Source organism: Pistacia vera, unplaced genomic scaffold (assembly GCF_008641045.1).
Source record: "Pistacia vera cultivar Batoury unplaced genomic scaffold, PisVer_v2 Contig883, whole genome shotgun sequence".
Lineage (NCBI taxonomy): Eukaryota > Viridiplantae > Streptophyta > Magnoliopsida > Sapindales > Anacardiaceae > Pistacia > Pistacia vera.
The window spans coordinates 158857-186750 of NW_022196760.1; the positions used below are offsets into that span (position 1 = coordinate 158857).

The following is a 27894-nucleotide window of genomic DNA, read 5'->3' on the forward strand; positions in this document are numbered from 1 at the left end:
TGGTCTAAAAGTTATAGAATAAATTAATTAATCAAGTGGTTATCACTCATCATCACTAGGGTTACAAGTTACTAACAAAGCAAAATTAAATTAAAAATAATTAACCTGTGATTATCAAACGTAATTACAAGCGGCAAATTACAGACAATTGAGAGAGTTTCATGATTATTCTCGCTGTCCCTCACACTCACAACCACAATTCACAATTCACAACTCACAACTCTCAATGGAAACCCCCCGAAACCCAACAACCAAAATATATAAATGATAAAATCACTCTCTTCAATTTGCCAAATTCATGGACCCGCCCAACCCTCACTCTATGCGGGTCCTGACCCGACCAACGACACCCGCACCGCCACCCACTCCCTCCTCGGGTCCTTCACCTCCACCTTCTTCCTCAACCTCTCCACTCCCCCACTCTCTAAACGGCGTCGTAGTTGTCGGCTTCATATCTCAACGACCCCATACTTCCTCCCTGCTCATCAACCGGGTCCTGGACTCTAACACTTTCGGTTCTGGTCGTATGGACAGAACTCTGGCTGTTGACAAAGAGGAAGTCAAACGTTGGTTTGATTCCAGGAGAATCAGCTACTATCATGAAGAAGAAAAGGGTCTTTTGTTCTTGCAGTTTAGCTCCACTCAGTGCCCGGTTCTTCACGGGTCAAGTAGTTCCGGGTCAGGTTTTGACTCAGTTGTGGAGGAGCACGAATTCGGGGATCTTCAGGGATTGCTTTTCATGTTTACTGTGAGTTATTTATTTTCTTGTCTATGAGTTGGATTTTTTCTTTAATTTTATCTATTTTGAAATTAGCTTATCACTTGAGCTAAATTTTGGAATGTATATTATTTACAAGTAAAGTATATTTCCATTTGTAACGAATTGTTGTTCAAATTTATAATTAGAATTGATGTTGAAAATCCTTCGGTGGAGTGTGTTTTATGTGCAATTTAGACATGCAAGTTGCTATTTTGATATTGGCACTTTACCGGACTCAATTTACTTGAGCTTTACCTAGATTTTTAAGTATGCATTATGAACCATTAAAGATAAAGCATTTGTTTGAGTTCTTCTCAAAAGACTTGGACTTATTGAATATGCATACGTAAGGGTTAGTAGTCAGTTTCTATGATGTACCCAAAGAGTATGGGTAATGTAGAAAAAAAATTTGTGATTGTATGTTGGTTTAGATTTTATTAGGTGGTAGGACCATTTAGTAAGTTAGTGATTTAACATATTAATGTGACAATATGAGCATGTCGTGCTAACATTGGCTTTGTAATAAGTTAATTCTTTGAAGTTAAGAAGTGTAGAGTGAAATCTGTATTCTTACATCTTCTTTCTTTATTTGTTTTCGAAGTTATTGTTTAGCATTTTAAGTGATTGACTGCTTTCTCTGGTTAGAGGAAGGCAATAGGACAACCTCGCAACAATCTCCAGAATTTGGAAATGGAATAGTTTTGGTTGCTTTAGATATGGGTAAATTTCCTCACATGTGATATCTCAAATGAATAACTGAATTAGCAATGCAGGTCTGCCATGTGATCATATATATTCAGGAGGGTTCACGCTTTGATGCTCAAATTTTGAAAAAATTTCGAGTGTTACAAGCTGCCAAGCACGCATTGACGCCATATGTAAAGACTAGATCCACACCGCCATTGCCATCTAGGCCTCATTCTTCATCGCCATCTCGACCTTCAATGTTGGTAACCTCTACTAATAGTTCTTCATCTGGTAGAAGTGGTGGCATTTCAGGTCGCAATGCTTCAGCTATCTCTCTCATGTCAGGTTTAGGTTCCTACACCACGTTGTTTCCTGGGCAGTGTACTCCTGTCATACTGTTTGTATTTATTGATGATTTCTCAGATGTGCCAAATCCCAGTTCTAATATGGAAGAGTCAACAGAAACCTCCTCACTTAATCAATCTTCTAACGTAAGCACTTTAGCTAGACCAACCATGCCAATGAAAGGTTCTGGTTCAGTAGTTGTGCTAGCACGCCCAACAAGTAAATCAGAAGGTGGTTTTAGGAAGAAGCTGCAGTCATCTCTTGAGGCACAGATTAGATTTTTGATTAAAAAATGTCGAACACTATCAGGTTCTGAAAGTAGTCATGCTGGTCCAAGAGGCGGGGCTGTTTTGAGTTCTGCTCCATTGTTTTCACTTGATGCATCAAGGGCTGTTTTACTGTTAGACAGGGGTACGAATCAGAGTGGTGAGTCTCTGGAGTTTGCCACCAGTCTTGTGGATGATGTTTTGAATGGAGAAGCAACCTCAGATTCTCTTTTACTTGAAAGTCATGGTCAAAGTTCAAACAAGGAGGATATATTATCGGTAAAGGAGTTCATTTATCGGCAATCTGATATTCTACGAGGGAGAGGGGGATTGGTTGCTAACCCCAACAGTGGCTCAGCTGCTGGGGTTGGTATGGTTGCTGTTGCTGCTGCTGCTGCTGCTGCAGCATCTGCAGCATCTGGAAAGGCATTTACTATGCCTGAACTTCCAAGTTTGGATATATGGTTATCATCCAGTCAACTTATTCTACAAGGAGTTCTTTCTGCAAAACGTGGATGTATAGATGAAAGTGAGTTTACTAAAAGAAAACCTCGTCAGAAAAACAGTGTGCCACCACAAGTTGAAGGTACTGCTTCAAGAGGTGCAGATCCTCTAGATATTGCAGTATCTTTGTTGGAAAGTGGTGGTGGACTGAACAAAAAGTTTTCAATTCTTTGGTGTGAAAGAACTCTTCCGGCTGCCAAGGATGCTTATTTGAATGACTTACCTGCTTGTTATCCCACTTCACAGCATGAAGCAAATTTGGAAAAGGCACTGCATGCTTTCCGCTCAATGGTTAGGGGTCCTGCAGTGCCACTGTATGCAAAGATGTTAGAAGATGAATGCAAATCCATCTGGGAATCTGGAAGGCAACTTTGTGATGCTGTTAGTTTGACAGGAAAACCATGTATGCATCAAAGACATAATGTGGATAATGATGAATCACTAGTAGGAAATGCTGTGAAGCCTCATTCAAGTGGATATGTTTTCCTTCACGCCTGTGCTTGTGGCCGTTCACGGCAATTAAGATCTGACCCTTTTGATTTTGAATCAGCAAACAGTACTACCTCTTGCTTTTCAGAATGTGACAAACTCCTTCCTAAAGTTGAGTTACCAGAGGTAAGTGGTGTTGGGCCTATTCAGCCATCCTCATGGAGTTTGATTCGTGTTGGGGGTGCAAGGTACTATGAACCTACAAAAGGTTTACTTCAGAGTGGGTTCTCTACCTCTCATAAGTTTCTTTTGAAATGGACAATATTTTTAGAGAAACAGAAAAACCCAATTGATTTATTGGCTAGAGCTGTCCACCAAGGTTCTTTCACTAGGTCAAGTACAGAACCCAAGGTTGGACATAATGGAGCCATTGACATAAAGAAGGCTGGTGACAAGCAGTTGCACTCAGGAGACATGAATGGAGTTGAAAATCAAAGAAAATCCACTGAAAACCATAACTCTCATGATAATAAAATTAGCTTTGGTAGAGGTCTTCCCAATTTTACAATGAGAAAACCCTTTTCTGAGGTTGTAGCTGGATCTGCAGCTACAGATTCAAAATATCCTCCACTCCAGCAGCAGAGGAAACAACCTTCATTAGGGTCAGAAAAGGGTATCAAGGAAAATAGGGCAAAAGATCGGAGTATGGAGCAGGTTCATGCAAGTGTTGATCAAGGATCTCAAAAATCTGATGATACTTCAGCTGTTCAGGAAACATCAAATGATATCAGTTCTAGGAGCTCAGATGGTAACCCCTTTTTACGTATAGGTAGTAATGTAGTTCCTGTAAATATAAATGGTGGTGAAAACGTCACATTGAACCCTACTATGAAGCATGTACTAGTGTATGTTGGTTTTGAGCATGAGTGCCCCCATGGTCATCGATTCTTATTGAATCCAGAGCACCTCAATGAACTTGGGTCCTCATATTCATTGCTTGAAGAATCTCATACGCATTCTTCTGTGGAAACCTTGGACCATAGTTTGGCAAATTTTTCAAAATCAAGTAAGAATGGTAACCATGGGAAAGTTCATCGAGCATCAAATGGGATGATTGCTGCAACTGCTATAAATAAGGTCAGGAATATGGATAAGTCAAAAGAGAGATTGTCAAATGGAAATATACATAAGGATGGGCTGATACAGATTGCCAGACCAGGAAAGGAACATAATCAGGCAACTGCTGGCATAGTAACCCTACCCAATTATGTAAAAGATCATGAAGCAAGCCTTCAATCTATTAGCATTGGAGATGGTGGATGTGCATTCTCCATGTTGAATAGAAACTTACCAGTATACATGAACTGCCCACATTGCAGGGTCTCTAAGAATAAGAAAGATCTGCCAAACATTAAGTTTGCCAGCACGATATCTCAGCTTCAAAGGATTTTTCTGGTATGCAATGATTTTTTATAAGCTCTTTATCATACTGCCTTTAATTCTGTTGAACTAATCAATAGCAATCTGTAACTTAATTAACATGCATATTGATGCTAATTTTTTTAATCAATACAGTTCCCCCATCTCTTTTCTTTTATTGTGTAAAATGACAGAACAACGTTCAGACAGGCTGTTAGCCCTCTTTGATGCTTCTTCAAACTGTTGGTGATTTGGGAGACTTGCTTGTGTTGTCTGTTTCAAACATATTAGAATTGCACATTAGAGCCACATAATTCAGATAGGCTGTCACCTAATCTGGTTTTGAAAGGCTAGATTCCTGAAAAAATCAATATGGCACACTTAACACTTTGAAATTCTTTTAACTGACATCATTAACCTACATACAGGGAAATTATATATGTTGATTACCAAAATGATTTCAGAGGGTTTATTTGCTTGATTTTAAGGTTTGATCTACCAAGATAATTGAAAAAATGCCATTTCGTATGGCTCTGGAAAACTAAGCTAAATTATATAATTTTTTGTTGGAGAAACCAATTGAATTTTTGCATCTTTGTTCTGTATATTTTCCATGTAGTATATATAGGAAAAATTCAAGCAATTGCTTGTTTTACCAGAAAAAGACATAAATTATTTTTCTCTCGTTCTTTTCATCTTGAATCTAAAACTTCCTTACATTGACTGTTATGTAAGGAAGTGTTTCCTCTGATCCAACTGTTGAGTTACAAAATAAGACAATGCACAGTTTTGAAAGGAAAATAAAAGTTATGAAACTTATTCACGTTCAAAGTTCTTGTCTTATGTAAGGAATAACAAGCTGAGCTCACAAATCTTCCTCTTGAGTATTTTGTAAGCAGCCAAAACTTTGAAGTTAAAGACTCTTGCATGTGTGTGGGACTAACATAATGGGTTTAAAGTAGGAGTATTTTTTGTATTAATCAACAGTTTGATATGTGAGCAGTCATATCTGAATTGTGAAAGCTTTCTTACAGTACAATTTTATTTCCTTGAAATATGCAATATGTCTTTTTCTAAGTTTTAATTCCTTCAATTACCACTGCCTAATCTATATAATCTGTTTGTAGGTAACGCCTCCATTTCCGACCGTGTTAGCAACATGCCCTACTATACAATTTGAGGTATCTTTCACTTCTTTCTGGAGCATTCATGCATGTACTTTATGGTTAATAATACTAGAAATATATTATTTATGGAAGGTTTCAAAGCATTACTTATGAGTTTTAAGTTATCTTGAATTCTTTTCTTTCCCCACTTAGTGTTTGGAGAGTTTCTTTTAATATGCTTGGAATTTGGGTGGCTTTATTGAAGTTTACTCAGGAGATTTTGGAATTAAATTTACTGTCCCTTCACTTTATTCCAACACGACAACCAAGATTTTATGAGTAGTCCATGAATTAGTTGGCTGGTATTACTCTCTTGGAATGAAATTTTCCTTGTATTACATCATGACCATATGATATTTATCAATGTTTTGTTATCGTTCATCAATCTTGTTATATTAATTTTTACTTGTAGACATCATGCCTGCCTTCATCAGTTCAGGATCGTGAGCAAAAGTTGCAATTCAGCCTTGGTTGTCAAGTGATCTTACCACCAGAGAGTTTTCTTGTACTTAGACTACCATTTGTCTATGGTGTGCAATTGGAAGATGGAAATCTGCAGTCTCTTAACCCTTTGGAACATGAGCCAGAGAGAACTGCCTGGATTACTAAGGGCACAACATTGCAGGTTATGTCCAAGGGAACCAGTAATCAAACTTACTGAACTTTAGGAATGGCCTCTACTGTGATCTACATGACTACTTATCTGTGACCAGCATGCAGAGGCGGATATGTCTGATCAGCTCAGGTTGGATTAGCTGTTTAAGTAATGCATAGAACACTGTTCGCTCCTGCAATTATGCTTTTCACCTTTTTAATGCCTTGCAGAAGCTAACAGTTGCAGACTGTACATGTGTTTTCTCAATATATTTCTCCTCTTCTCTCCATTTCGGCTGATATTGGTGTGCAAAAATGTGCAGTGCGGCACAGGAAGCAGGCATCAAGATGGTTATGAGTTAAAACTTGGTGACTGCTTGTTTAGAGCAAGAATATGATCAGAGATATGTCTCTGTTGGAGGTGAATGGAAAATAAAATGGTTTCTATAGCTGATTCCAGATGTTTGGACAGCTTCAAGGTCTCATTCGTTGATAATACTAGAAATTTATGGAGATGTGTATGCAGACAAAGATGCTCTTCCTTCTCTTCTTCTTTGACAATATTCTAAAATCAGAACTTGTGGCACAAGGATTCTCATGGGTTATCATAATGCTGGATATGTTGATTGGAAAGCTGCAAACAGAGATTATTATAATGCTGGATATATTGATTGGAAAGCTGCAAACAGAGATTATTATAATGCTGGATATATTGATTGGAAAGCTGCAAACAGAGAGCAGAGGAGAATTTGAGCACGTTTGCCTGTTTCTAGGTATTTTTTTCTATTTACTTTTGTCTCTCTAAGGATTGACATTTGTTTTCTTTTCTCTACAAATTGGCTGCCTGTTAATTGCCGTATAATATGGATCCAGGTCGCTGGTTTCTTCTACAAGTGCTTTCAAATAATTTGGTATGTTTCTATTGTGTCTTTCTTATCTGCTAACATATGGCTGGATAAATATTTTATTATTTTGTGGAGGATTATGCTTAAGTAATGTTTTGTTTGACAATGTGATGCTTAGAAAGTGTAAAAGATGCCCCACAAATGATTAGTTGATTATTTGTTTAAAACTTTTAATATTATCTCTATGTTCACTCTTCCATCATGCAAGATTGTGTTTGATCCGAAAGTTATTATTGAAAGTTCACGTTCTAGTTGTTAATGAAACAACGCACGTATGCATCCTGGCGGTACAATATTTTGCTTTTGTGGGACAAAAGCTTCATGTGGTGTTGTTGCAAAGTTGTGGATAATCGGCATAGTTTGTGGGTGATTCATAATGATCATCGAGTTTGATAATTTGGTTTTCTTCAATTAATTTGGATCATTTTCGTGCACATTTGTATAATTACCTATCATCGTCATCATCACCATTCTTGTTTTTACTGTTATTTATTGTGTTATATCAATTTCTTTCTCATTTGCTTCCTGCTGCGACTAAATACTGGATTTTGACTCTGAACATTTTTATTTGGAATCCAAATATTTTATTGTAGATTCAAGGTTGCCATTCAGAATTCTACGATGAAAACGTGACACCTGAGAGCTGGTGGAATGGTCTTGATTGAGCTCAAAGGACAATCAATGTACGTGCCCTAAGTTGTTCTGTGTAATAGTTCTTGTGTTGTAAGAATTAGAATTATTAGCTTTAATAACATTTTTTTATAGAACATAATATAATGTTAAAATGGCAAGTGATTGATGTTATAATGTTAAAATGGCAAGTGATTGATGTCATCTTATCATTTGAAAACAATGTTTTAAAATCCATCCCAGGGTGAAACCCGGTAACCAGGTCGACTAGTGTGACCAACCGGTCAAATCGGGTGACAAAATTTTTAAAATTCAACAAATTCACCCTTAAAAATTATGGTAAGTTCCTATAGGTTTGAAATTTAGTAAACATACATCAAATACAAATCGGTCGGTGACTGGTTAACAGCAATGACACCCAAAATGTAACTCCAATCATCGTCCCTTGAGCCCATTCCTGTCAAAATCTACTTAAGATCCGGTCGAATTTGATCGATTTTGATCAAATCTCATCGATGCCAACGTTGGTATTCCAAGCTAGATCTCATTGACGTCGACATCAATAACACTCCCCATCACTTCGAAAACACTCCCCTCTTTCTCTCGACCAAAACTCACCTCACTCCACCCTCATTAGCCTCGCCAATTGTTGGTAAAAGTTATTGCCGTTATCAATTTTTTTCGATTTTTGGTCGATTCACTAATTAGAAATCAACTTTGTTGCCACCATTGCACTCACTGACATTTTTTCTTTAAAAGTCCCAACATCCCGATCTTCAATTATTCGTCGATCATCATCTCAAATTCTAGAGTTTTGGATAAATAGGAAAAATGTTGACCCATCCCGATGAAGGTCCCGGGTCCTGCTTAAACTGGTCGGGTTTTAAAACAGTGTTTGAAAATTTAAATTAATCCTCTAAGTACTATATTACCAAATACTCTCAACTACTTTAGTATCTCTTATTAGACCGCATGGTCTAGGTCTAACGGGTACAGACCCAAAACGGGTCAGTTCTAAATGGGTCTAATATATGAACGGGTTAAATTTGTTTATTATTTTATATGGGTACCTACGGTATACCTAGTCCACTCGTAAAAAAAAAGGGTTAGGCTGGGCCAGGTACGGGTAAAAAAAAAAAGGGGTCTAAAATTAAAAATTCGTACCTCATATCATTTTGATGGGTACGGATCCACGGACAGGTATAAACCCATTTTGCCAGGTCTATCTCTTACCTCAGTTTTCTTTTTTCATTTTCAAGCATTGTCCAACTTTTGGCAAGTGCATAAATTATCAAAGAAGAAATTCTAGCCTTCAGAATTATGATAACACGTTTCAAACTCTTTTAAGAAAAAGTTTGTCCTACATCACTACTAGATACACCGATATTATTATTTTTGGGGAATTACCTGTAACCTCCCCTGAAGTTTTAGAAAACCATTTAGACCCCAAACCTTTCGAAAATGGACACCAATTTTCTTGAGTTTTGAGGGAGAAAGTAGGCCAAAACACGAGGTATTTTGGGATGGTAAGATAATTACATATAGTTGTACGCATTTTAAATTTTTGTTATTATTTTGTTTCCATAAAAATTATGCATATTAACTTATAAGGATAGCTTTGAAATTCCCTATAAATAATTGATTTTGTTGGTAAAGAAAAATTTAAGACACTTTATAACTTCAAAATGATAATACTTCAATTAATCTTCTTTAGATTGGAAATGTTGTTTTTAGCTTATAAATATTATTTGTCAACAATGATATGAGTGAATCAGTGAAGTAGTTAAAGAATTAATGGTAGAGTTATGATAGTTGGAGTAGTAATATAGAAGTAAAATATGATCTCTTTATCATTAAACAAAACCAACTTCTTACATGCAAAAGTACATCCTTCCCATTAACACATTCAATCAATAAAGATGCTCATATCAGCCGAGAGCTATGCATATGGCCTCGGCCGCCATGGCCTCATTTACTCAGTTCAGTTTTCCACCGCATTGCCCCCTCCTTAGAGTTAGCTTCCCCAACCATAAGCCCGAATTTGCCAAGCACACAAGGGTTTTTCTGTTTTTCTTTTTTTCATGGAAAATTTTCTTTTCCCTTTGGTTTTTCATAAATTTTATACATCCAAAGGTTGTCAAATTTGACAAAAACTCCCATATTGCAATAACCTTTAAGAAAATTTATCACTATATAGCTAATATAGTCAAACACTCAAACTTTGGATTCTGTAAAGACAGTAAACAGAAGATTGATTTCCTTGAACAAACGTTAAAAATTTGTGCTTTTGTCATTTTCAAAACCTATGGTTGCGTTTATACTTTGATATAATAACCTCAAGGTGTTCTTCCCTCTTTTTAACTGTATTTAAGAAAGCTTTTGACTCGTGTTATAGCTTTAATGTGTATGTTATATTTCTAATTCTAGCGTTTTGTTTTTTTGAGACTACTCTAGTATATATTATAGGGTTTTACTTGCTCAACTAATTATCATTTTCCTCTTAAATTTTCATTTGATTTCTTCCACTTCCTCCCCTGGTTGCTGATTCCCTGAAAATTCAATATAAGAGCTCATGCATGCCCTCAGTACGTCATTACTCCCCATATCCAGATATATTCTACACAATGCCGATCAATAGAATAACGATCAGACCGTCGGGAAATACTCCACGTGCGACATTCAGAGCTCCATTTGCTGAATTCTTTTGCAACCTTATATTTGTTTTCGCAGGCGAGGGCTCATGCTTTGCCTTCAACAAGCTGACTAGTAATGGTCCCAACACCCCGACCGGAATTGTTATAGCCGCATTGGCCCATGGGTTCGGCCTCTTTGCCGGCGTCGCTAACGCAGCCAATATCTCCGGTGGCCATTTGAACCCGGCTGTGACGTTTGGCGCCTTTGTTGGTGGACATATTAGTTTGATTGAAGTCATCTTGTATTGGATTGGTCAGCTTTCTAGTTCAACCATTGCTTGCTTGCTCCTTAGATTTGCCACTGATGGCTTGGTAAGAACTATATGGAAGTTCTCAAAAAATTTGGCCCTTCATAAATAAAAAATAAATGCACTTTTTAAGAAATATTTTTATTTTGTATATCCTTTTTTTCCTGAAAATCAATATATTCATCACATATTAAACCAAAACTTTGAATAAAATATAATTTTTATTAATTTTACAAATAATTTTATAAGATATTATCAAATTCCAAATGAGCTTAGTTAATTGTTGTCAGAATTTTGAAGGTCTCTTAACTAGTATGTAAAAATAAAAGGGTAAATTTTATTCTTTTTTTTTAGAAATAATTAAGTTTCAACTATCTAACAATTTTCAAAAAATATTGAAAATCCTCTTTTTAGAGGGTTTTTTTTTGGAATTTTATAATTATTTTAGAAGGCTTTTAGTAGAAATATTTAACACTTCCAAAATTGTTGTGGCGCTGAGATTTAACTCTCTTATACGACAAATAAAATTACCCTGTAAAATTATTTGTACCAGTCAACTTCTGGTGCATTATTCCCCTCTTCGAAATAGTAATTTGATGTAAAGATTCTGACAATATTCGAAAATCATATTTTGTATAGACGACCACAGCATTTGCTATATCTCCTGGAGTGACAGTGTGGAACGCGTCTGTTTTGAAATTGTGATGACTTTTGGGTTGGTTTGTTTACGCCACCGCCATAGAAGACTGTTGGGTTCATAGTGCCATTAGCAATTGGGTTTGTTCTTGCAGCTAACATTTTTGCCGGTGGGGCATTTGCTGGAGCCTCCATGAACCCGGCCGTGGCGTTCGGGCCTGCTTTGGTGAGCTGGGACTGGACTAACCAATGGGTTTACTGGGACGGGCCTTTGATTGGGGTGGGCTTGGTGGGCTTATATATGAGATGTTCTTCATTACTCAATCATCCATGTCCGACGCCGGTGAGGCTTAGTATAGCAAAGTGATGCTATGAAGAAGTTCTTCTATTGTTTGACATTGATTTCATCGTCATGTTTATTAATGTAACTTGTTATTATAAGGTAAGATTTTTGATACATTGAAAGAGTTTATTTAAATATACGATACAGATAAAGTCTAACGTGGTGTTGCATTAGTAAATGAAAATTGTTGTGGCGTTGAGATTTAACTCTCTTAGAATCACTTTATAGTGATATTCTATAAAGCAATAATCTTCATATACTCTCAAAAAATTCTAATCCCAACTTGAGCTAATTATAAATATAAATAAATTTCATATTGTAATAAGTTATAATTTTTCTAAGTCCCGTCTTAAAGAACTTACCTCATATAGTAATAATTATATATATATTACAAAAAATATATGATATGTTATATTAAAGGTTTAAGATGAAATAAAATATCTATCAAAGTTGTTTGGGACAATAATTTATGCTTTAAAGTTATTACCGCATCTTTTATCTTGCAGGTACGTAATAAGTTGTCAGCATGGACACCTTCTTATTGAAGTCAAAATATTTATAGTTTCTTAAACATGTTTAGAGTTTCTTGACACGAAACTTTTGGTATTTCCGTACTATCATTCTCAAGATTATCTCTTTCATTTTGTTGTCTAATTTTAATAATTATTTATTCTTCAGTTAAAACATACACAACTTGTTGCTCATGACTAGTATAGTGAAGTTGGATAATTGAGGAAGACAATAATATCAATTTAATTAGTGCAGTGAAGTTGTCGAATTTGATCACCCAATTCTGCAATGACTCTTTGATATCTATTTTCGTATTATCCTAATGCTATTAAAACAATAAATTGAAATCCTAATACTGTTAAAACATAAATTGAAATCCTAATACTATTAAAACATGAATTGAAATTCTAATACTATTAAAACATGAATTGAAATCCTAATACTTTTAAAACATGAATTATAAATAAGAAATCAAAACAATAATTCTTATAACTACACCTCTATTAAGTTATAATCTCCTTATAGTAATAAATTTAGTTGATCCCAACATTATGAATATAGAGAGGTTCTACTGTATTAGAATTTTCATACTCAAAGTTTTCTTTTATCTTTTTATTAGTCTCAATAATTAATATGATCACTGGACAGTTTGGGCCGCTAAAATTGTGTTTGATCTATGTAGCACTAGCGGCACCTAGCAGTGTTCAAACTGGTTAACCGATTTTGTGAACCGAATCAATTTTTCGGTTCAAGAATTTTCCTAAACTGAAATCGAACAGGTTAAGGAGAAAACTAGTTTTTTGGTTAACCGAAAATCGATTTTAATTTAATATTTAATATATTTTATAATAAATCAGTTTTTGTATTTTTTAAACAAAAAACAAACCGATTTTTCAGATCAGTTCGGTTTTTGCATTTTTTTGAACACCCCTAATAGCACCCTCTAAAATTTGTTAATGAAGTGGTGGTACCCACCTAATTATTAAAAGCGAATATATATCTTTCACATCGCAAAGTGGCTGAGTTTGATATGATTTATTTCTTTTGGGTTTAAATGTAATTTGATTTGGTGTATGAAATTAGAAAACATTGAAGTGGTTGAAGCAAAGTCCATATGGTTTTTGTACAGAAATTACTATAGTTTTCTTTACCTTTGAAGAAATAAGTAGGAAAGAACAGACAGCTAGTCCTCCCAGGGGCAACGTCCTTCTGTACCTTCAAGTCAATTTAATCCCCTCAAGGGGGAAGAAGGTAGCGAAGAGGGAAAAAGTCCTTACTAGAACTAGGACCCCTAAAGGGGATCCTAGGTTCTTTCCCAACTCTACCCTTCTTTACCAGTTCAAATATATGGTAAGCATTAAATATGAGCTGTGTTATACATATACAAACATAATATACGTAACTTCTTATATAAAAAATGTGTTATACAAATATCTATAGAATTGACTTTTTATCGGCACTCATTTGGCATATAGGATTATTCTTAAAATATTTTGTCGGACGTGTAAAAGTTTCCGGTTAAAACAAACAAAAATAAAAGTGTAATCCACCTCCCCTTNACTCTACCCTTCTTTACCAGTTCAAATATATGGTAAGCATTAAATATGAGCTGTGTTATACATATACAAACATAATATACGTAACTTCTTATATAAAAAATGTGTTAGAATTGACTTTTTATCGGCACTCATTTGGCATATAGAATTGTTCTTAAAATATTTTGTTGGACATGTAAAAGTTTCCGGTTAAAACAAACAAAAATAAAAGTGTAATCCACCTCCCGTTAAAGCACAACCGCAGGAAGTAGCTATTATCCATTTTGCAGAGGTATCTGTGGAGGTGAAGGGGCTGCTCTTATCCACAACACAATGTGCACATGACTCTCCAGGTTATTGCCGAGCTGGAAATTTAAATTTTCAATGAATTTTTATATGACATTTTTCTTATAAGATTCAAAATTAAATTTATTGTATATTAGTTAGTGTCCATAATGTCCTAAAACTTTAGTGATTTTTATTAATAAAAAAGGGGAGAGAGAGAGAGAATAGTATAGAATTTCATATCTTATTTAATGCACTCTTTTATAAATACAATTATAAAATTAATTAATATTGAAAATATAATATACGGGGAAATGAAAAACTTTAAAGAAAAATACTGAATTGCCCTAACAACTTTTATTTTAATATAACCATTGATAACAAATAAGGATTTAAATGTTATTTTCCTATTTTAATGGGACCAAGTTACTTTCGCCAAATTTCAGAGACCAAAATGTAATTATCTCCTGAAAATTCAGTATAAGAAGCTCACAGTGACAGCCCCTTACCTCAACGGCTAAACCTCACTGCTTTCTCTATCGAGACGTCCGCAGTCCACACCACACATTAATAATCTCAACCATCCCATCACCAAACGATGCCGTTCAACAGAATATCGATTAGACCGTCGGAAGATTCTCCCCTTGCAATATTCAAAGCTCCTTTAGCTGAATTCATCAGCACCCTTATATTTGTTTTCGCTGGGGAGGGTTCAGGCATGGCCTTCAACAAGCTCACCGATAACGGTTCCACCACTCCGGCCGGGCTTATTGCAGCTGCATTGGCTCATGGTTTCGGCCTCTTTGTCGGCGTCGCCGTCGGTGCAAACATCTCCGGTGGGCATGTGAATCCCGCCGTGACGTTTGGGGCGTTTGTTGGTGGACACATTAGTTTGGTAGATGGCATTTTGTATTGGATTGGTCAGCTTCTTGGTTCCACTGTGGCTTGCTTGCTCCTTAAATTTGCCACTAATGGCATGGTAACTTATCTAAATTATTGCTCTTTACTGCTTAATTAACCAGAATTCATTCTATACAATTTAATTCAAGTTTTTGAACGAAGAATTATGGATTTAGTACATGTAAAAGTAATAAATAAATAATCAACCATAATGTTAAACTAAAAAAATGTTTTATACCTTTTGGAAAAAAAAAAAATATATATTCGAAAATTAAAAAACAACATTTTTTTCTTTAAAATATTACATAGATTTTTTATTTTACTATTTTTTTTAAACAGTGTTTATAGAATACATTGTCAAACATTATGGCTTCGTTTGGTTCAAGATTGGGAATACTACTCTTAGTATTCCCAAAAAAGTTAAACAGTAAAATACCCAAAAACTCTCATTTTTGGGAATATTATTTTCAATATTATTCAATTTTTTTAAACCCTCTAAATTTGTTAATTCAATTAAATACCCCTAAATATTTTTTTTAAAATTACAAAAACATCCCAACAATCCACATTTACCAGATTCCGGCCACCACCGCCGGAAAATGGCCGGAATCTGATAGGATGGCGCACCACCGGCTGAATCTGGCCGGTAGTGCGCCGATCTAGCCTTTTCCGGCCAGATCTAAGGCCAAAGATCTGGCCGTTGACGGCCAGATCTTTGGCTGTAACAGTCGGTCACGACGGCCAACAAACGGTCGTCGTTGACCATCAACGACGACCGTTTGTTGGCCATCGTTGAGAGCAAATACGGCTAGATCTGGCCGAAAAAGGCCATATCGGCACATGACCGGCAAGATCCAGTTGGTCATGCGCCGATAAGGCGACTCCGGCCACCTCCGGTGGTGGTGGCCGGTTGGGGGTGTTTGAGGGTGGGTTGGGGGTGTTTTTGTTAACTTTTAATGTTTTATTATATGGGGTATTTTGTAAAAAAACAAACATAAGGGGCATTTTATTAATTTATAAATCCTACATCGTAATATCCGCCCAATTCAACTTTTTTTTAACGTTTTTCAAAAAACTTTTCCTAAAACCCCCAAATTTTGAACCAAACGAAGCCTATTATATTTCAAAATGATTCAATAATTTTACAAATTATTTTATAAGATATTAGGAAGGTCCAAAGGGGCTTAAGTTAGTAGTTTATAGTTTTTTCTTTTCTTTTTGGTGACCTTACATGTACCTTCATCAATCTTCGAGGCCACTTTATTGATGTATAGCGAGATTCGAACTTAATAACTCATATTTGATTATTTTATTCTTTTATCATCTAACCACCAAGTGATGGCTAATTATTGTTTATAGTTGTCGACTTATATGACAATGTAAAATTATTTGGATCAATCATTTTATGGTACATTATCCTTAAAAGATTCTAACAATATTAGAAAATCAAATTTTGTGCAGACGACCTCAGCATTTGCTTTATCTTCTGGAGTGACTGTGTGGAACGCTTTTGTTTTTGAGATAGTGATGACTTTTGCGCTGGTTTACACTGTTTACGCCACCGCCATTGATCCAAAGAAGGGCAGCGTTGGGGTCATAGCACCATTAGCAATTGGCCTCGTTCTTGCAGCTAACATTTTGGCCGGTGGGGCATTTGATGGAGCATCCTTGAACCCAGCCATGTCGTTTGGGCCCGCTTTGGTGAGCTGGGATTGGACCAACCACTGGATTTACTGGGCTGGGCCTCTCATTGGAGGTGGGATTGCTGGGCTTGTTTATGAGACCTTGTTCATCAGTCAATCCTATGAACCCATACCCGTCAGTGAGGCTTAGCAGAAAAATTAGCCCAATGATCTTATGGATGAGAAATAGCCGCTTTTTGATTTGTTGTGTGAATGATTTGATTCCAATTCTTGCTCTATTTGTGGGCTTGACATTGATTTATGCATCATTTTTATTATTGTAATTGTTATTACATGGCCCAGCATTTAATTCAAGCAAATGATTAGTTTATACTTTTTGAGAAGAGCAAATATCTTCTTAAATTATAATTTAACTTTGGTTAATTATCCTCAAGGATTGGATAGAAAGTGGGAAATTTTAATAAATAAAACTTGGTCAAAAACATAAATTATACCAATAAAGATTAGTTCACAACTCAATCTCACAAATTCTCTCTTATAATTCCGACATGACAATTCGTAATTAGTCAAACACAAAAATTTATCAGAAATCAATTGCGAGCTATAACGTCGAAAATTTATGAGATTGAGTTGTAAGTGTAATATTGTCCAAATTACACCCGGGTTAGCCTGAAAAATCAAGCCCAGAGTATACTTCGACTAAGCCAGGTATATTAACAAGGTTTTGCAAAATTACAGATAACTCCCATATAAAATTCCGAAAACCCCTTAAAGAGATTCAGACAACCCTTATAAATCCAGCTTTCACAATATAAAATTAAATGTAACCCCCTAATAATTTTTCTCCAGCCCTCACTTATTAGATAAAATTTCTAAAACCCTCTCATCATATCAACCAAATCCGTGCCCAAAACCCGGGTAGACCCGGGCCTGGCCAAGTCTCGAGATATTTACATCCTAATTTTACTCACTATTACTAGATGCAAATTGAATGCTTCAGAAATAATTTGTGATTTGTTTATGCCCAAGAAGTGGCATGTCAAAAGGCAAATTTAGTCAAAATATTTAAAGAACTATAAGTATATTGTATAAACAAACATAGTTAAAACTAAAGATCTCTCTCTTGCTTCATATTATTAATATAGACTAAATTGACTAATAAATAACATATTGCATTATTCTAAATTAAGAAAACATGTTGACTAATTACAGATAACATTTAATAATTAAAAAGTCACTGTCAATTACAAGAAGTTGGCTTCAATTATCATGAGTAAACTTACAATTTACTCCTTTCCTCTTATAGACCTTTCTGGGACTCTTATATTTTCTGCTTCAATAGCCTTATTAACATAGAACACGAAAGGTACATATTCCACAGTAAAAAAACTACACTTAGCTCACTTCTGAAAAACTGAAAAGAGCTCAAGATCATTAGTTGAACATGGAAAGTATCAACATTAGGATTTAGAACTTTAGTGCATAGAAATTTAAAAGCTTTTTCTGATCACTGAAATCCGATGATTAACACTTTATCTGCCGTCTTAAGATCGTTAAATTACATACGTAATTTCCCAGCAAGAAAAAAAAAAAAAAAAAGGTTTACAAGCTAGGCAGAAAGTGTTAGAACTTCAAATCCTTGGTTGAGAAGAGCCCCAGTCACCCACAGCTTCAAATTTGGCAAATTCATGCTTTGTTCACTGTCTCTCACCTGTTAAATTCCAATACCAATTCATCAATTATATAGAGTTTAAATACCATGAAAAAACACAAAAAATAAAAAGGAGAAACTTGTGTCTTACATTAAGAGTAAATGTCAATACAAATCTATCAGAAATTGAAGCCAAATTGGAGTTTTGAACAATGAAGGAGGTTAGAGACTCAAGAGCTCTGTAGAGTGATACAGCTACCCCTTCACCTTCGTTGCATACCAATCTCAGATAAAACCCTCTTTCATCCACTTGAAACACATCCATCTGTGCACAAATTAAAGGAACACATAATTGTGAAATCATATCTCTAATCATAAACTATTCCAAAGTGTTTGTAGAATTGGTTATTGTATGAACCTGAATTATCTTCTTTGAAGTAGGGCGGTTGGTTCTGCGAACTTGAGTCTTCTTCTGGTTTTCGATTGAGTCTTGATACCTGTCTGCGCCTACTAAGGACGCTTCAAGGCCAGCAATCTCAGCTTTCAGCTTCTTCGCCTGCATTTGTAGGTCTTGAACATACAGCACAGCGTCTCCAACTATTGACGCCTTGTCCATCTTCAATCACATTATCATCAAACATCGTTTGTAAGAAAGAAAACTAGCTAGCTCATGCCATTCAGAAAAAAATAACAACAACAATACCGCATGGAATTGATTAATAAAGCTAAAAGTTGAAACTACCTTTGTAATGTTAGGAACCAAAGCACGCAATGCATAGAGCTTCTCCTTCATCCTACCCCTTCGCCTTCGTTCCGAAATCAAAGTTCTCGATCGATCAGTCTTTGTTTTCCTACTTGGTGTAGTTGCAGTCCTGGTTGTACCAGAAGAATCATCCGCATAATTATCTTCTTCCTCCTCCCTCCGTTCATTTCCTTATCAAACTCGACGTTGCTGAGTTCATAACAAAGTTACTAATCAGAAGACCATTGCAGTTGACCATTGAAATCAAAGATATCTTCTGCCGCAGTGGACTCGTTAACAAATGGTTGTTATTAACTGCAAAACCATTCATAGGTCACTGCTGAATTGGCAACTGGGTCCTCGTTTTCGCCTCGAATTAGATCACGAACTGATCAAAGTTTGCCTCGTCGATGAAATCATGCAACTCAAACTCATTAGTATTCTGCATCATCAGAAAGTTTTCTGGTTCATCCATTTTTTTTTTTTTTTTTTGGTGAGCAGAGATTCTTTGTTCTTGGAGAATAATAATTGGAGAGATCTTGTACAACGAAATGTGCGCATCATGATTTATATAATTTTCAGGGTGAATGGAATATATGCTCCGGAAGTATTAATAATTAATAATTGGTGTTAAGATTTGAACAAGAACTATAATATAAAGAAACAGTAAAGTCGTCTTAGAATTTTCTATGTATTTGACTCATCTACTTGTACACTTTCAAGTGGCCTCCTTCTTGCTATCGATCCATCATCTCTCTTATTGGAAAGTTTCAAACAAAAATAATGTAAAAATACTATAACCAGAACACAAGAGAAAGAAATATATTGTAGCAATTAGAAATTTGCTTTTTTTTTTTTTTTTTTTTTATGACCGGAGTGTCTAGATCCACTTAAGCACCTCAAATTCTTTCTGAATCCTAAAACTACCGATCGGTAGAAGTTTCAATAACTACCCTTATTAGCACTTGAGAAGGGATTCGAACTCAGGACCTCTGAGTAATAACTAAGTCTTTCATCAACTCACTCATCATTAGAGTAGTTAAAAGTTGCTTAATTTTCTAGGGAAGAAACCATCTAAGGTGGTGGTTGACGTTAAAATGTAGAACTTGGACAAAATTTTGAAGTGTGAAAGGAATCAAAATAGGATTTTTAATTTTTTATGACGTTTGGATTGTTGATTTTAAAATAGAATGGTTTCGCGATATTCAAATAACAACAACAATTAATCAAAGGCTTCCAATTCTTGTTAACTTTTATTTTGGATGTCTGTATTATTTATATATGAGTCTCTCAAACAAATATCAATCATATAATGAACAAATAAATCACAAAATCGATCATTTTAATCGAATTTTTCTCAAGAAGATGTATCAAGCAATCGATCATATATGAACAATAAAATTAAGTGATGTGTGAAAGGAATCTAATGGAGGGATCTATGACGTTTTGATCTGTTAATTTTTAATAAATAGCGATCAGTTATACCTTTTTTAGTTGAAAAAACATCAAAGTTTTGTCCTCACTCTTTGTAATTGGAGTCTTTAGGGTCATATTATTAACTATTCAAGAGGGTTACTGATTTTTTTTTTATTTTTTTTTTGGTAAGGCTTCTCATAGGTTGGTTTGATTATCATGCAAAAGAGTCTCCACGAAGAATGGAGATGATTTCTTGGCAAATAGAAAAGAAGTGACAAATGACTTAAATCTTTTTAATATAAGCTTAACTTTTCTTTTAGTTTAATTAAACCATTTAATTATTTATCTAATTTATATATAAAGATTTGTTCAACCTTCCCTTTCAAACAATTCAATGAAACTGCAATTCCAGCTTACGGCTTGCATGACTTGACGCATCTATATATTTAGAAATGGGTTCTAGTTCAAGATTCTGGAGCATCTCAAAACGTCAAAACTTGATGTTGATTGGAAAATAAATACAGAATATTCGAGCATCTGAAATCAGTTTGGTCATCCAGAAATTAATGGAACCACAAACTCCATTTAAATTAATAATAATGCAACAGCCTCTGCGTTTATATCTGGTGAAGTTCGATCTGGGACTGGTTTTTAACAGCTGAAGATGATGGCATCACCTTCTTCAATAACAAGTAATGTGTATGGAATCAATGAGATTATTATAATTATTGTCAAGGGTTAATTTAATCTTTGATAATTAGTTAAATGTGTCACACTTACATGTATGCTCGACATGCAATTGGATTACAAAGACACGTGCCGGATGCACTCTCTTCATTATGCCCTTATATTTTTGTTATCACTTGGCCATTTACTTATAAAAAACCTACAACAATTTTACTAGTTAAAATTGTGAGTTCCAAAATAGCTAAATGTTATAAGACTTGAACTAACAACGGGTAAGAGCTCTGGTGACTACTCTATTAACATCGTGGGATCGAACTCGAGAGCTGTTAAATCATCTCTTACTTTTACCATAGGACTTAACTTGAAAATCAGTTAGATCATGTTTTTCTTTTATATCACTCACCCCGATTGTTAATTTAAATATTTTACAACCTATCAACTTGTATTTAATGTTGTTTATATATATGCTCAGCTTGGTTATCATTCCTCATTAGGTAGTCCAAAAGTAGGATGAAAAACTAAGCCTCCTTTCCATACAACAAATTAGTATCCAACAAATTGGAAGACATATATAACCATCACTAAAAGTTGAGTATCATCTAGAAACTTCAAAATCTACCCATAAAATGGAATGAATTTTTTGAAATATAATTGAAATAAATTGGATAAATTAAAAAAAAAAAAAAAAAAAAGTCCTTAGGAATAATTGTATGTTACTCAAACTTGTGAATTGATAAGTAAATGGATAAGATAACTGTTTTTGAAATGTAGTTTTCAGCTTTTTCCCCTTTCACTTTGTGATGTTGGTTCACTCTGATCCATTTCTCTTTTCGTAATCTCTGTCAATGTATTTCAAGGGAAGAAACATGCCTGTTTGGGCCCATCCTAGAACGAGACAGCCCATAAACACCGAAAGAGAGCTGGCTACACATCACCAAACACTTCAATAAAAGACAATGACATGTCACCAGCAAAAAACGACGAATGCTGACAAGGCCAATCGACACGAGCCATTCACAATTTACCACGTTTTGGTACGCATCAGATGTTAGTGTAGGGTGACTTACAGGAGAAGATTAGGTCCGGGTCCCACGCTTAGTCAGCTCATTGTCAGATTCTATCCTATGTCAACATGCTGATCGTGAAATGAGTCGTGGATAATTTTAAACAGCAGCTGCCAGTTGTTTCCTATAATCTCGCTTACCACGCGTTTCTATAGCGTGTGTAAAGCACGTTCGGAGTAGTTATTGGCCGGAATTAATTTATTACTGTATCTTCTTTGTTTAAGAATAATTTTAGCACTCTCAAAATAATTTCTAATGATAAAAATTTTTTAAAACTTTTAATTATATATAATAATTAGAGATTTTAATATTTAAAAATGATTCAAAACGCACTTCAATGCTAAAAAAAAATCAACACAAAATTAAATAATGATTTAATAGTGCTTTTAACACAGCCAATAAAAAAATAGCTTTAAATATTTTGTAAAAGTATATAATAAAAAAAATCTCTCTAAAATACTTTTTCAAAATTAAAAAAAAACCACAAATTATTGGTGGAGAAAACAGCTAATAATTACTTATTTTTTTAGAATCTTTCTTCTTGAGAACACTTCTTAACATATTAAAAAAAAAAAAAAAAAAAAAAATCATAACACATAATATAATATGATATTATATAATGTAATTTTCGATAAGAGCGTGTAGTACACGAGAGCCTAAACTGCAAGTTTGAGTTCAAACTCTTAACTTATCCTATATCCACTTAGCTCCAAAATACCCTTACGGTTAAAGGTAGTTATTGAAAGCCATTATGTCCTATTTCGTAATTACGACAAAACTTTCTCAGCCCATTGTTTCCCGCCACCCACTATAAAAATGGCTTTACTTTTACATCCCTACTCGGTCTTAACTCAGTCTCTGCCCTGCATTGACTCAACCAAAACTCGCTGTTGAATCCAACTACTCTTACAAAGAAACGGCAATCTAGGATAGTTCTCTATTAATAGTAGCAGAAGATAATATATCTTGTATTTAGCTGTGAGATTAATTTTAGCGTAAGCTGTGGCCTTGCGTGTATTTGAATTATTTCACTAAAACTACGCGTACAAAAACATAAATATTGCCTTCTCTCTCCCTCTTTTAAGTGCTGTTTTTTGCATATAAATTTCCATCTTTTAAGCAACACCGTCTCTTGGAAGAAAATCACAGGTGGGTTCTCATTTCTTTCCTGATTTTTAATGATGTCCCTATTTTTCGCTGGTTTTTTTTTTTTTTTTTATTTGGTATTTGAAGGGGGTGTTGAGTTATTTATTCCTTTTTTTCATGTTCAGATTGTGAAGAATGGGATCGTCTCATGAATCAGCTTCTGTTGAATTTGCGTCTTTGATGGAGCTTGGATCTGGGAATTATGGGTAAGTTTCATTCACTTTTATTCAAGTCTTGAATTGGACAGCTGAATTTGAGTTTCTTGAATGTGTAATTTTTTTTTTAATGATGTTATTTTGTTGTTTATGTGAAGGTGCTCACACTATCGGAGGAGATGCAAGATTAGAGCACCTTGTTGTGGTGAAATATTTGATTGCAGGCATTGCCATAATGAAGCTAAGGTGCAAATTAAATGTATTTTTTAATGGTTTTCTCTTTAATTTGCTTGTTTATGTTTATATTTATTTAAGCTGATATTGAATTTCTTTTCTCTGAATATTTATGAACAGAATTCACTTGAAATCGATGCTCTTGACCGCCATGATATTCCACGCCATGAAGTTGAAAAGGTCTGCATATGTTTTCCAGCTTTAGTTAGTTTCTAATTGAAGTAGAGGGTCTTAAGTTTTACCATTGTAGGACGAATGCCATTAGAGCCAGAAATTCAAAGAGGAAAAAAGTAACTGGTGGCCAACTAGCCATGTGGTTTTCAATCTCAGTCTTTTTCCATCCTCTTGTCCTTCTGCTCTTTTCTATTTTGCATCTCAAAAGGCTAGCGGAATTTGTCATTGTGTTATGAGTCTTGGATTGTTAGGCAAAACACAGACATTTGAAAAAGAAAAGTGGATAAACTCTGGACCGGTTCAGATTAACACAAAAGAACAAGACAAAAGAGAGCAATTCCTACTTGTGCACGTTCTCCATACAAATGTATTTTTGTTGCACTAATGATGTCTTTATCAATTAAAATCAATTAGACCATTGGTATTTTGTGGACGAAGTTTGACTTCTACTTCTTAGACAAGCTTTAATTTAATTTAAGGTCATACTTATCTTTTTTTCCTTTCTTTAAGCTATGAGTTATTATGTGCGTTTCTGGTTTTGTTCTCTAATTTTATTTTGTTTGACTCTCAGGTCATCTGCTCTCTATGTGACACAGAACAAAATGTAAGTGTCTTATACATAAAGTAGCTTGGTACATAAAATAAAAACACAAGCACAAATCACTCGGAAGAAAAAAATTGTATGTTGGTTTTGATATTCTTGCATTATTCTGTACCAGGTACAACAGAATTGCATAAACTGCGGCATTTGCATGGGGAAGTACTTCTGTGAAAAATGCAAATTCTTTGATGATGATGTGAGTTTCTAGTGGTGTTATTGTTATTGGTATCCTTAGTGAGCTCTTGTTTGTATCTCTATGTGATTACTTATATACTGAAATGGTAATTTGTTTTTAGATATCGAAGAATCAATACCACTGTGCTGAATGTGGAATTTGCAGGTGAGATTCTTGGTTTGTGTTTTCGTCTTATATTTTTCCTTAGTTTCTTATCAGCCATAGTATAAGCATTAGTAGTAGCTAGTATTCTCTTGAAACTCATCCTCCTTGCGATTGGTTTTACAGAACTGGAGGCAAGGAGAATTTCTTCCACTGCAACAAATGTGGTAAGTGAGACAAGCCAATTCGCTTTTTGGCCAGTACCAATTGCTTTCCAATCAAAATTCTCTTTTTCTTCATTCTCAATGATTCTTTGAACTAAAGTGTTTTCGAATTTTTCTACTTTCTGCTTCAGGATGTTGCTATTCGAAGTTCATGAAGGATGCACATTGTTGCGTGGAAAGAGCAATGCACCACAATTGCCCTATTTGCTTTGAGGTAAATGAATAAGAGCAACAACTCAATGCATTCTCAAGTAATTTAGAAGAAATTGGCCAAGCCGTAGTGACATAATATCTTCAATTTTGATATGCAGTTTCTATTTGACACAATGAAAGATATCACTGTCTTGCGCTGTGGACACATAATACATTTGGAATGTTTGAAAGAGATGGAGATGCATTATCGGTAAGAACTATTTTTCTTTCTCATTTCTGAGCATGAATAAGGTGCGAATTCGTGAAATTATTCATATTTCAGTGGCTCATATGTTCTCAACTATTTTCTCACTCTTGCAGGTACTCTTGTCCTGTATGCTCAAAGTCCATTTGTGACATGTCCAGTTTGTGGTCAAAGATTGATCAAGAGGTATTTTATAATTGCTTATCAAGAAAGATCATTATATTGTTGTATGTTGCCAACATGCTTCAAGCCATAAAAATCTGTCATTAAAACTTCATTTTCCAGATTGCCTCGACTCCAATGCCTGAAATTTACCAAAACAAGATGATATGGATTCTGTGCAACGATTGCAGGGCAAACTCGCACGTTCAATTCCACATAGTAGCACATAAATGCCTCAGCTGCAAGTCGTACAATACGAGACGGACGCGAGGAGAGGCCGCGACTTCGTGCTCATCTGAGATGCCAGAGATGGTGAGATGACCAGTTCTTGATGAAAGCATGTGTTTCCAATAACAGGAACAGGCCTAAACAGCATGAGAAAGAACATCTGTATTTCTGAATCACACTCCATCTCAATGATATCTCAGTAAATACACATTGCTAATTGGGAAATTATACCAAATTACACCTTGTTATAACCACAAATACATATATTCAGTTTCTTTCTTTTATCTATACCCAAAAGATGATTCTAACTCCAAATTACACCTGTATTTAATTCAGCCATATAACACAGAAAATGAAGATATCTTATTAGGCATGGAATCATGCTTATCCAATCAATTATTCCTTATGTAATTGAATTGTGTGTGTACCTTAAAAAAGTCCAGTTGACCTCATTACTCTATTTCTGTGCCAGATAAGATAATTTTAACCCAATCCATGTAATTTGGCCCGTATCCTATTTGACCCCCACTTATTTGTTCATCAACCCCATATCCCTTCTTCTACTTTGCATTTTATGTTAATTAATTATAAGTTTACCCTCACTTTGAGTCTACAGGGATTGGATAAATAGGTTTTCGAATGCTTTTCACATTAAAGTTGATGGTGAAGCCTTTGAATATTGATAAACTGTTTCACAGATCTAAGATCTAGATGTATAAAGGGAATGCAATACTTCAAATCGGGGATATTGAAATGCGCGTTTATAATCAAATAAGAATATGAAGTTACTATTTTTCGAATATTTTATATCTAATGAATGGAGAGTCTAGTTTTAAAAGTGTTAGTCCTGCACTCCCCCCGAGTATGACCCAGTAAATAAATTACATTATTTAGCCTATTTTAAAGATTGACAAACTATTTGCTTATAACATTCCCAAACTTTTAAAATAAACTAATGTGAAGAATTAAAAAGAGCAAACGACATCTTTCCACCCAAAGATTAGTGAAATGGCAAAATTTCACCTTTAGTTTAATATATTCCAAATTCTCACCGTTGGCCATTTTTTTGCTTTTAATTAGATGTAAAAGATGATATTACCATACTGCTCTTAACAAATAAATTAATAAATTACTTTTAAATCCCAAATTAGTAAAATTAAAAAAAATAACCATCTTACTTTCAAATTTATCTCAATAACATCTTTTTTTTTTTTTTTTTCAACCTTCACATCATTCCCATCTCCGACCACTACCACTACCACTAACACCTAGTCTTTGCCGCCAGAAACTCTATCAACTATCGCCAAAGCTGCCACGACCAACATCAAACCTAGATCCAAACTTCATACCCCAAAATCAAAACACCCCAGATTCAAAGACAAACAATTTGTCTTTTTGGCTAATTTTGACCATTACCCGTAACCTTTCTCCAGCCACACATCTCTCGGTTCAAGCTCGATCTAGCCTAATTCCACTCGATTTTACGTTAGCCGCCACTAGGGTTTGTGCAGTTTCTCTTGTCGGATTTTGGCGATTTCTTACGACCAAAATCAAAATTGACACCACTCCTAGACTCACCATCAACCCCTTAACAAAACCCCCAACCTTCTAGTCCCTGATCATTCACCATTCGCCAATTGTCGCTACGGTTCATGCAATTCTCTCTTGTCGGAGTCTGGCGATTTCAAACAACCCAAAATCAAAATTGACACCACCCCAAGACACACCATCAACCCTTTAACAAAACCCCCAACCTTCTGGCACCTGATCGCTCATCGTTCGACGGCCAGTGCTTATTTCACTATTTGGCGAATAGTTGTATTTTGAGTGGCTTAAAGACAGTTTTCTAGAAATTGATTGTTGGAAGTTTTTATTGTTCTGGTGTTGTTTGTGCAAAGTGTTGTGATATTGGTTGATCATGATCGATCGCATCTTGCGTTGTTGCGGCTCACCATGCAATTGAGTAGTTATAAGAGTCGATCAGGCCACAATGGCGATCGCATCTTGCATTGTTGCGGCTCACCATGCAGTTGAGTAGTTATAAGAGCCGATTAGGCCACAATGGCCAACGATCATGAGAGAGATTTTGCGTTTTAAATTTGGGTTTAGAAATGATCAATTTATCCTTTGATCATTAAATTAAAGAACTTTTGTTAATTTAAAAGTGGGGATCAAAATATATGAAACCAACGATAGAAACTTGTAATTCCGCTAATTTTGGTGAGAGCATATCGTTTG

General features: G+C 35.1%; 4 protein-coding genes and 1 pseudogene across 5 annotated transcripts; 4 read left to right on the forward strand and 1 right to left on the reverse strand.

Annotated features, from left to right (window-relative positions):
* The first annotated feature begins 216 nt into the window (after positions 1-216).
* LOC116119361 lies at positions 217-7861 on the forward strand. 2 transcript variants are annotated; one of them, XM_031405299.1, is made up of 7 exons: positions 217-748; positions 1534-4446; positions 5538-5591; positions 5989-6321; positions 6467-6943; positions 7044-7081; positions 7669-7861. In XM_031405299.1, exons 1-4 carry the CDS (start codon positions 299-301, stop codon positions 6235-6237), a joined length of 3666 nt encoding a protein of 1221 aa, XP_031261159.1. In that variant the 5' UTR covers positions 217-298; the 3' UTR covers positions 6238-6321; positions 6467-6943; positions 7044-7081; positions 7669-7861. The 2 variants fall into 2 exon arrangements, with proteins under 2 accessions (XP_031261159.1, XP_031261158.1); XM_031405298.1 differs by having other exon boundaries at positions 6494-6943.
* A 2468-nt stretch (positions 7862-10329) lies between these two features.
* LOC116119359 lies at positions 10330-11636 on the forward strand (annotated as a pseudogene).
* Positions 11637-14465: 2829 nt separating this feature from the next.
* On the forward strand, positions 14466-16868 carry LOC116119364 (aquaporin TIP1-1-like). The gene is made up of 2 exons (XM_031405301.1): positions 14466-14934; positions 16317-16868. Exons 1-2 carry the CDS (start codon positions 14554-14556, stop codon positions 16686-16688), a joined length of 753 nt encoding a protein of 250 aa, XP_031261161.1. The 5' UTR covers positions 14466-14553; the 3' UTR covers positions 16689-16868.
* A 791-nt stretch (positions 16869-17659) lies between these two features.
* Positions 17660-19489, reverse strand: LOC116119367 (transcription factor FER-LIKE IRON DEFICIENCY-INDUCED TRANSCRIPTION FACTOR). The gene is given in 6 exon segments (XM_031405306.1): positions 17660-18209; positions 18301-18474; positions 18568-18765; positions 18892-19068; positions 19071-19276; positions 19279-19489. Coding segments are annotated over 6 exon segments (945 nt in total). The 5' UTR covers positions 19367-19489; the 3' UTR covers positions 17660-18107.
* Positions 19490-22893: 3404 nt separating this feature from the next.
* Positions 22894-25953, forward strand: LOC116119362 (E3 ubiquitin-protein ligase RZFP34). The gene is made up of 12 exons (XM_031405300.1): positions 22894-23207; positions 23330-23410; positions 23518-23605; positions 23714-23773; positions 24339-24371; positions 24487-24564; positions 24665-24708; positions 24832-24872; positions 25001-25083; positions 25181-25272; positions 25383-25452; positions 25552-25953. Exons 2-12 carry the CDS (start codon positions 23340-23342, stop codon positions 25747-25749), a joined length of 858 nt encoding a protein of 285 aa, XP_031261160.1. The 5' UTR covers positions 22894-23207; positions 23330-23339; the 3' UTR covers positions 25750-25953.
* The last annotated feature ends 1941 nt before the right edge of the window (positions 25954-27894 follow it).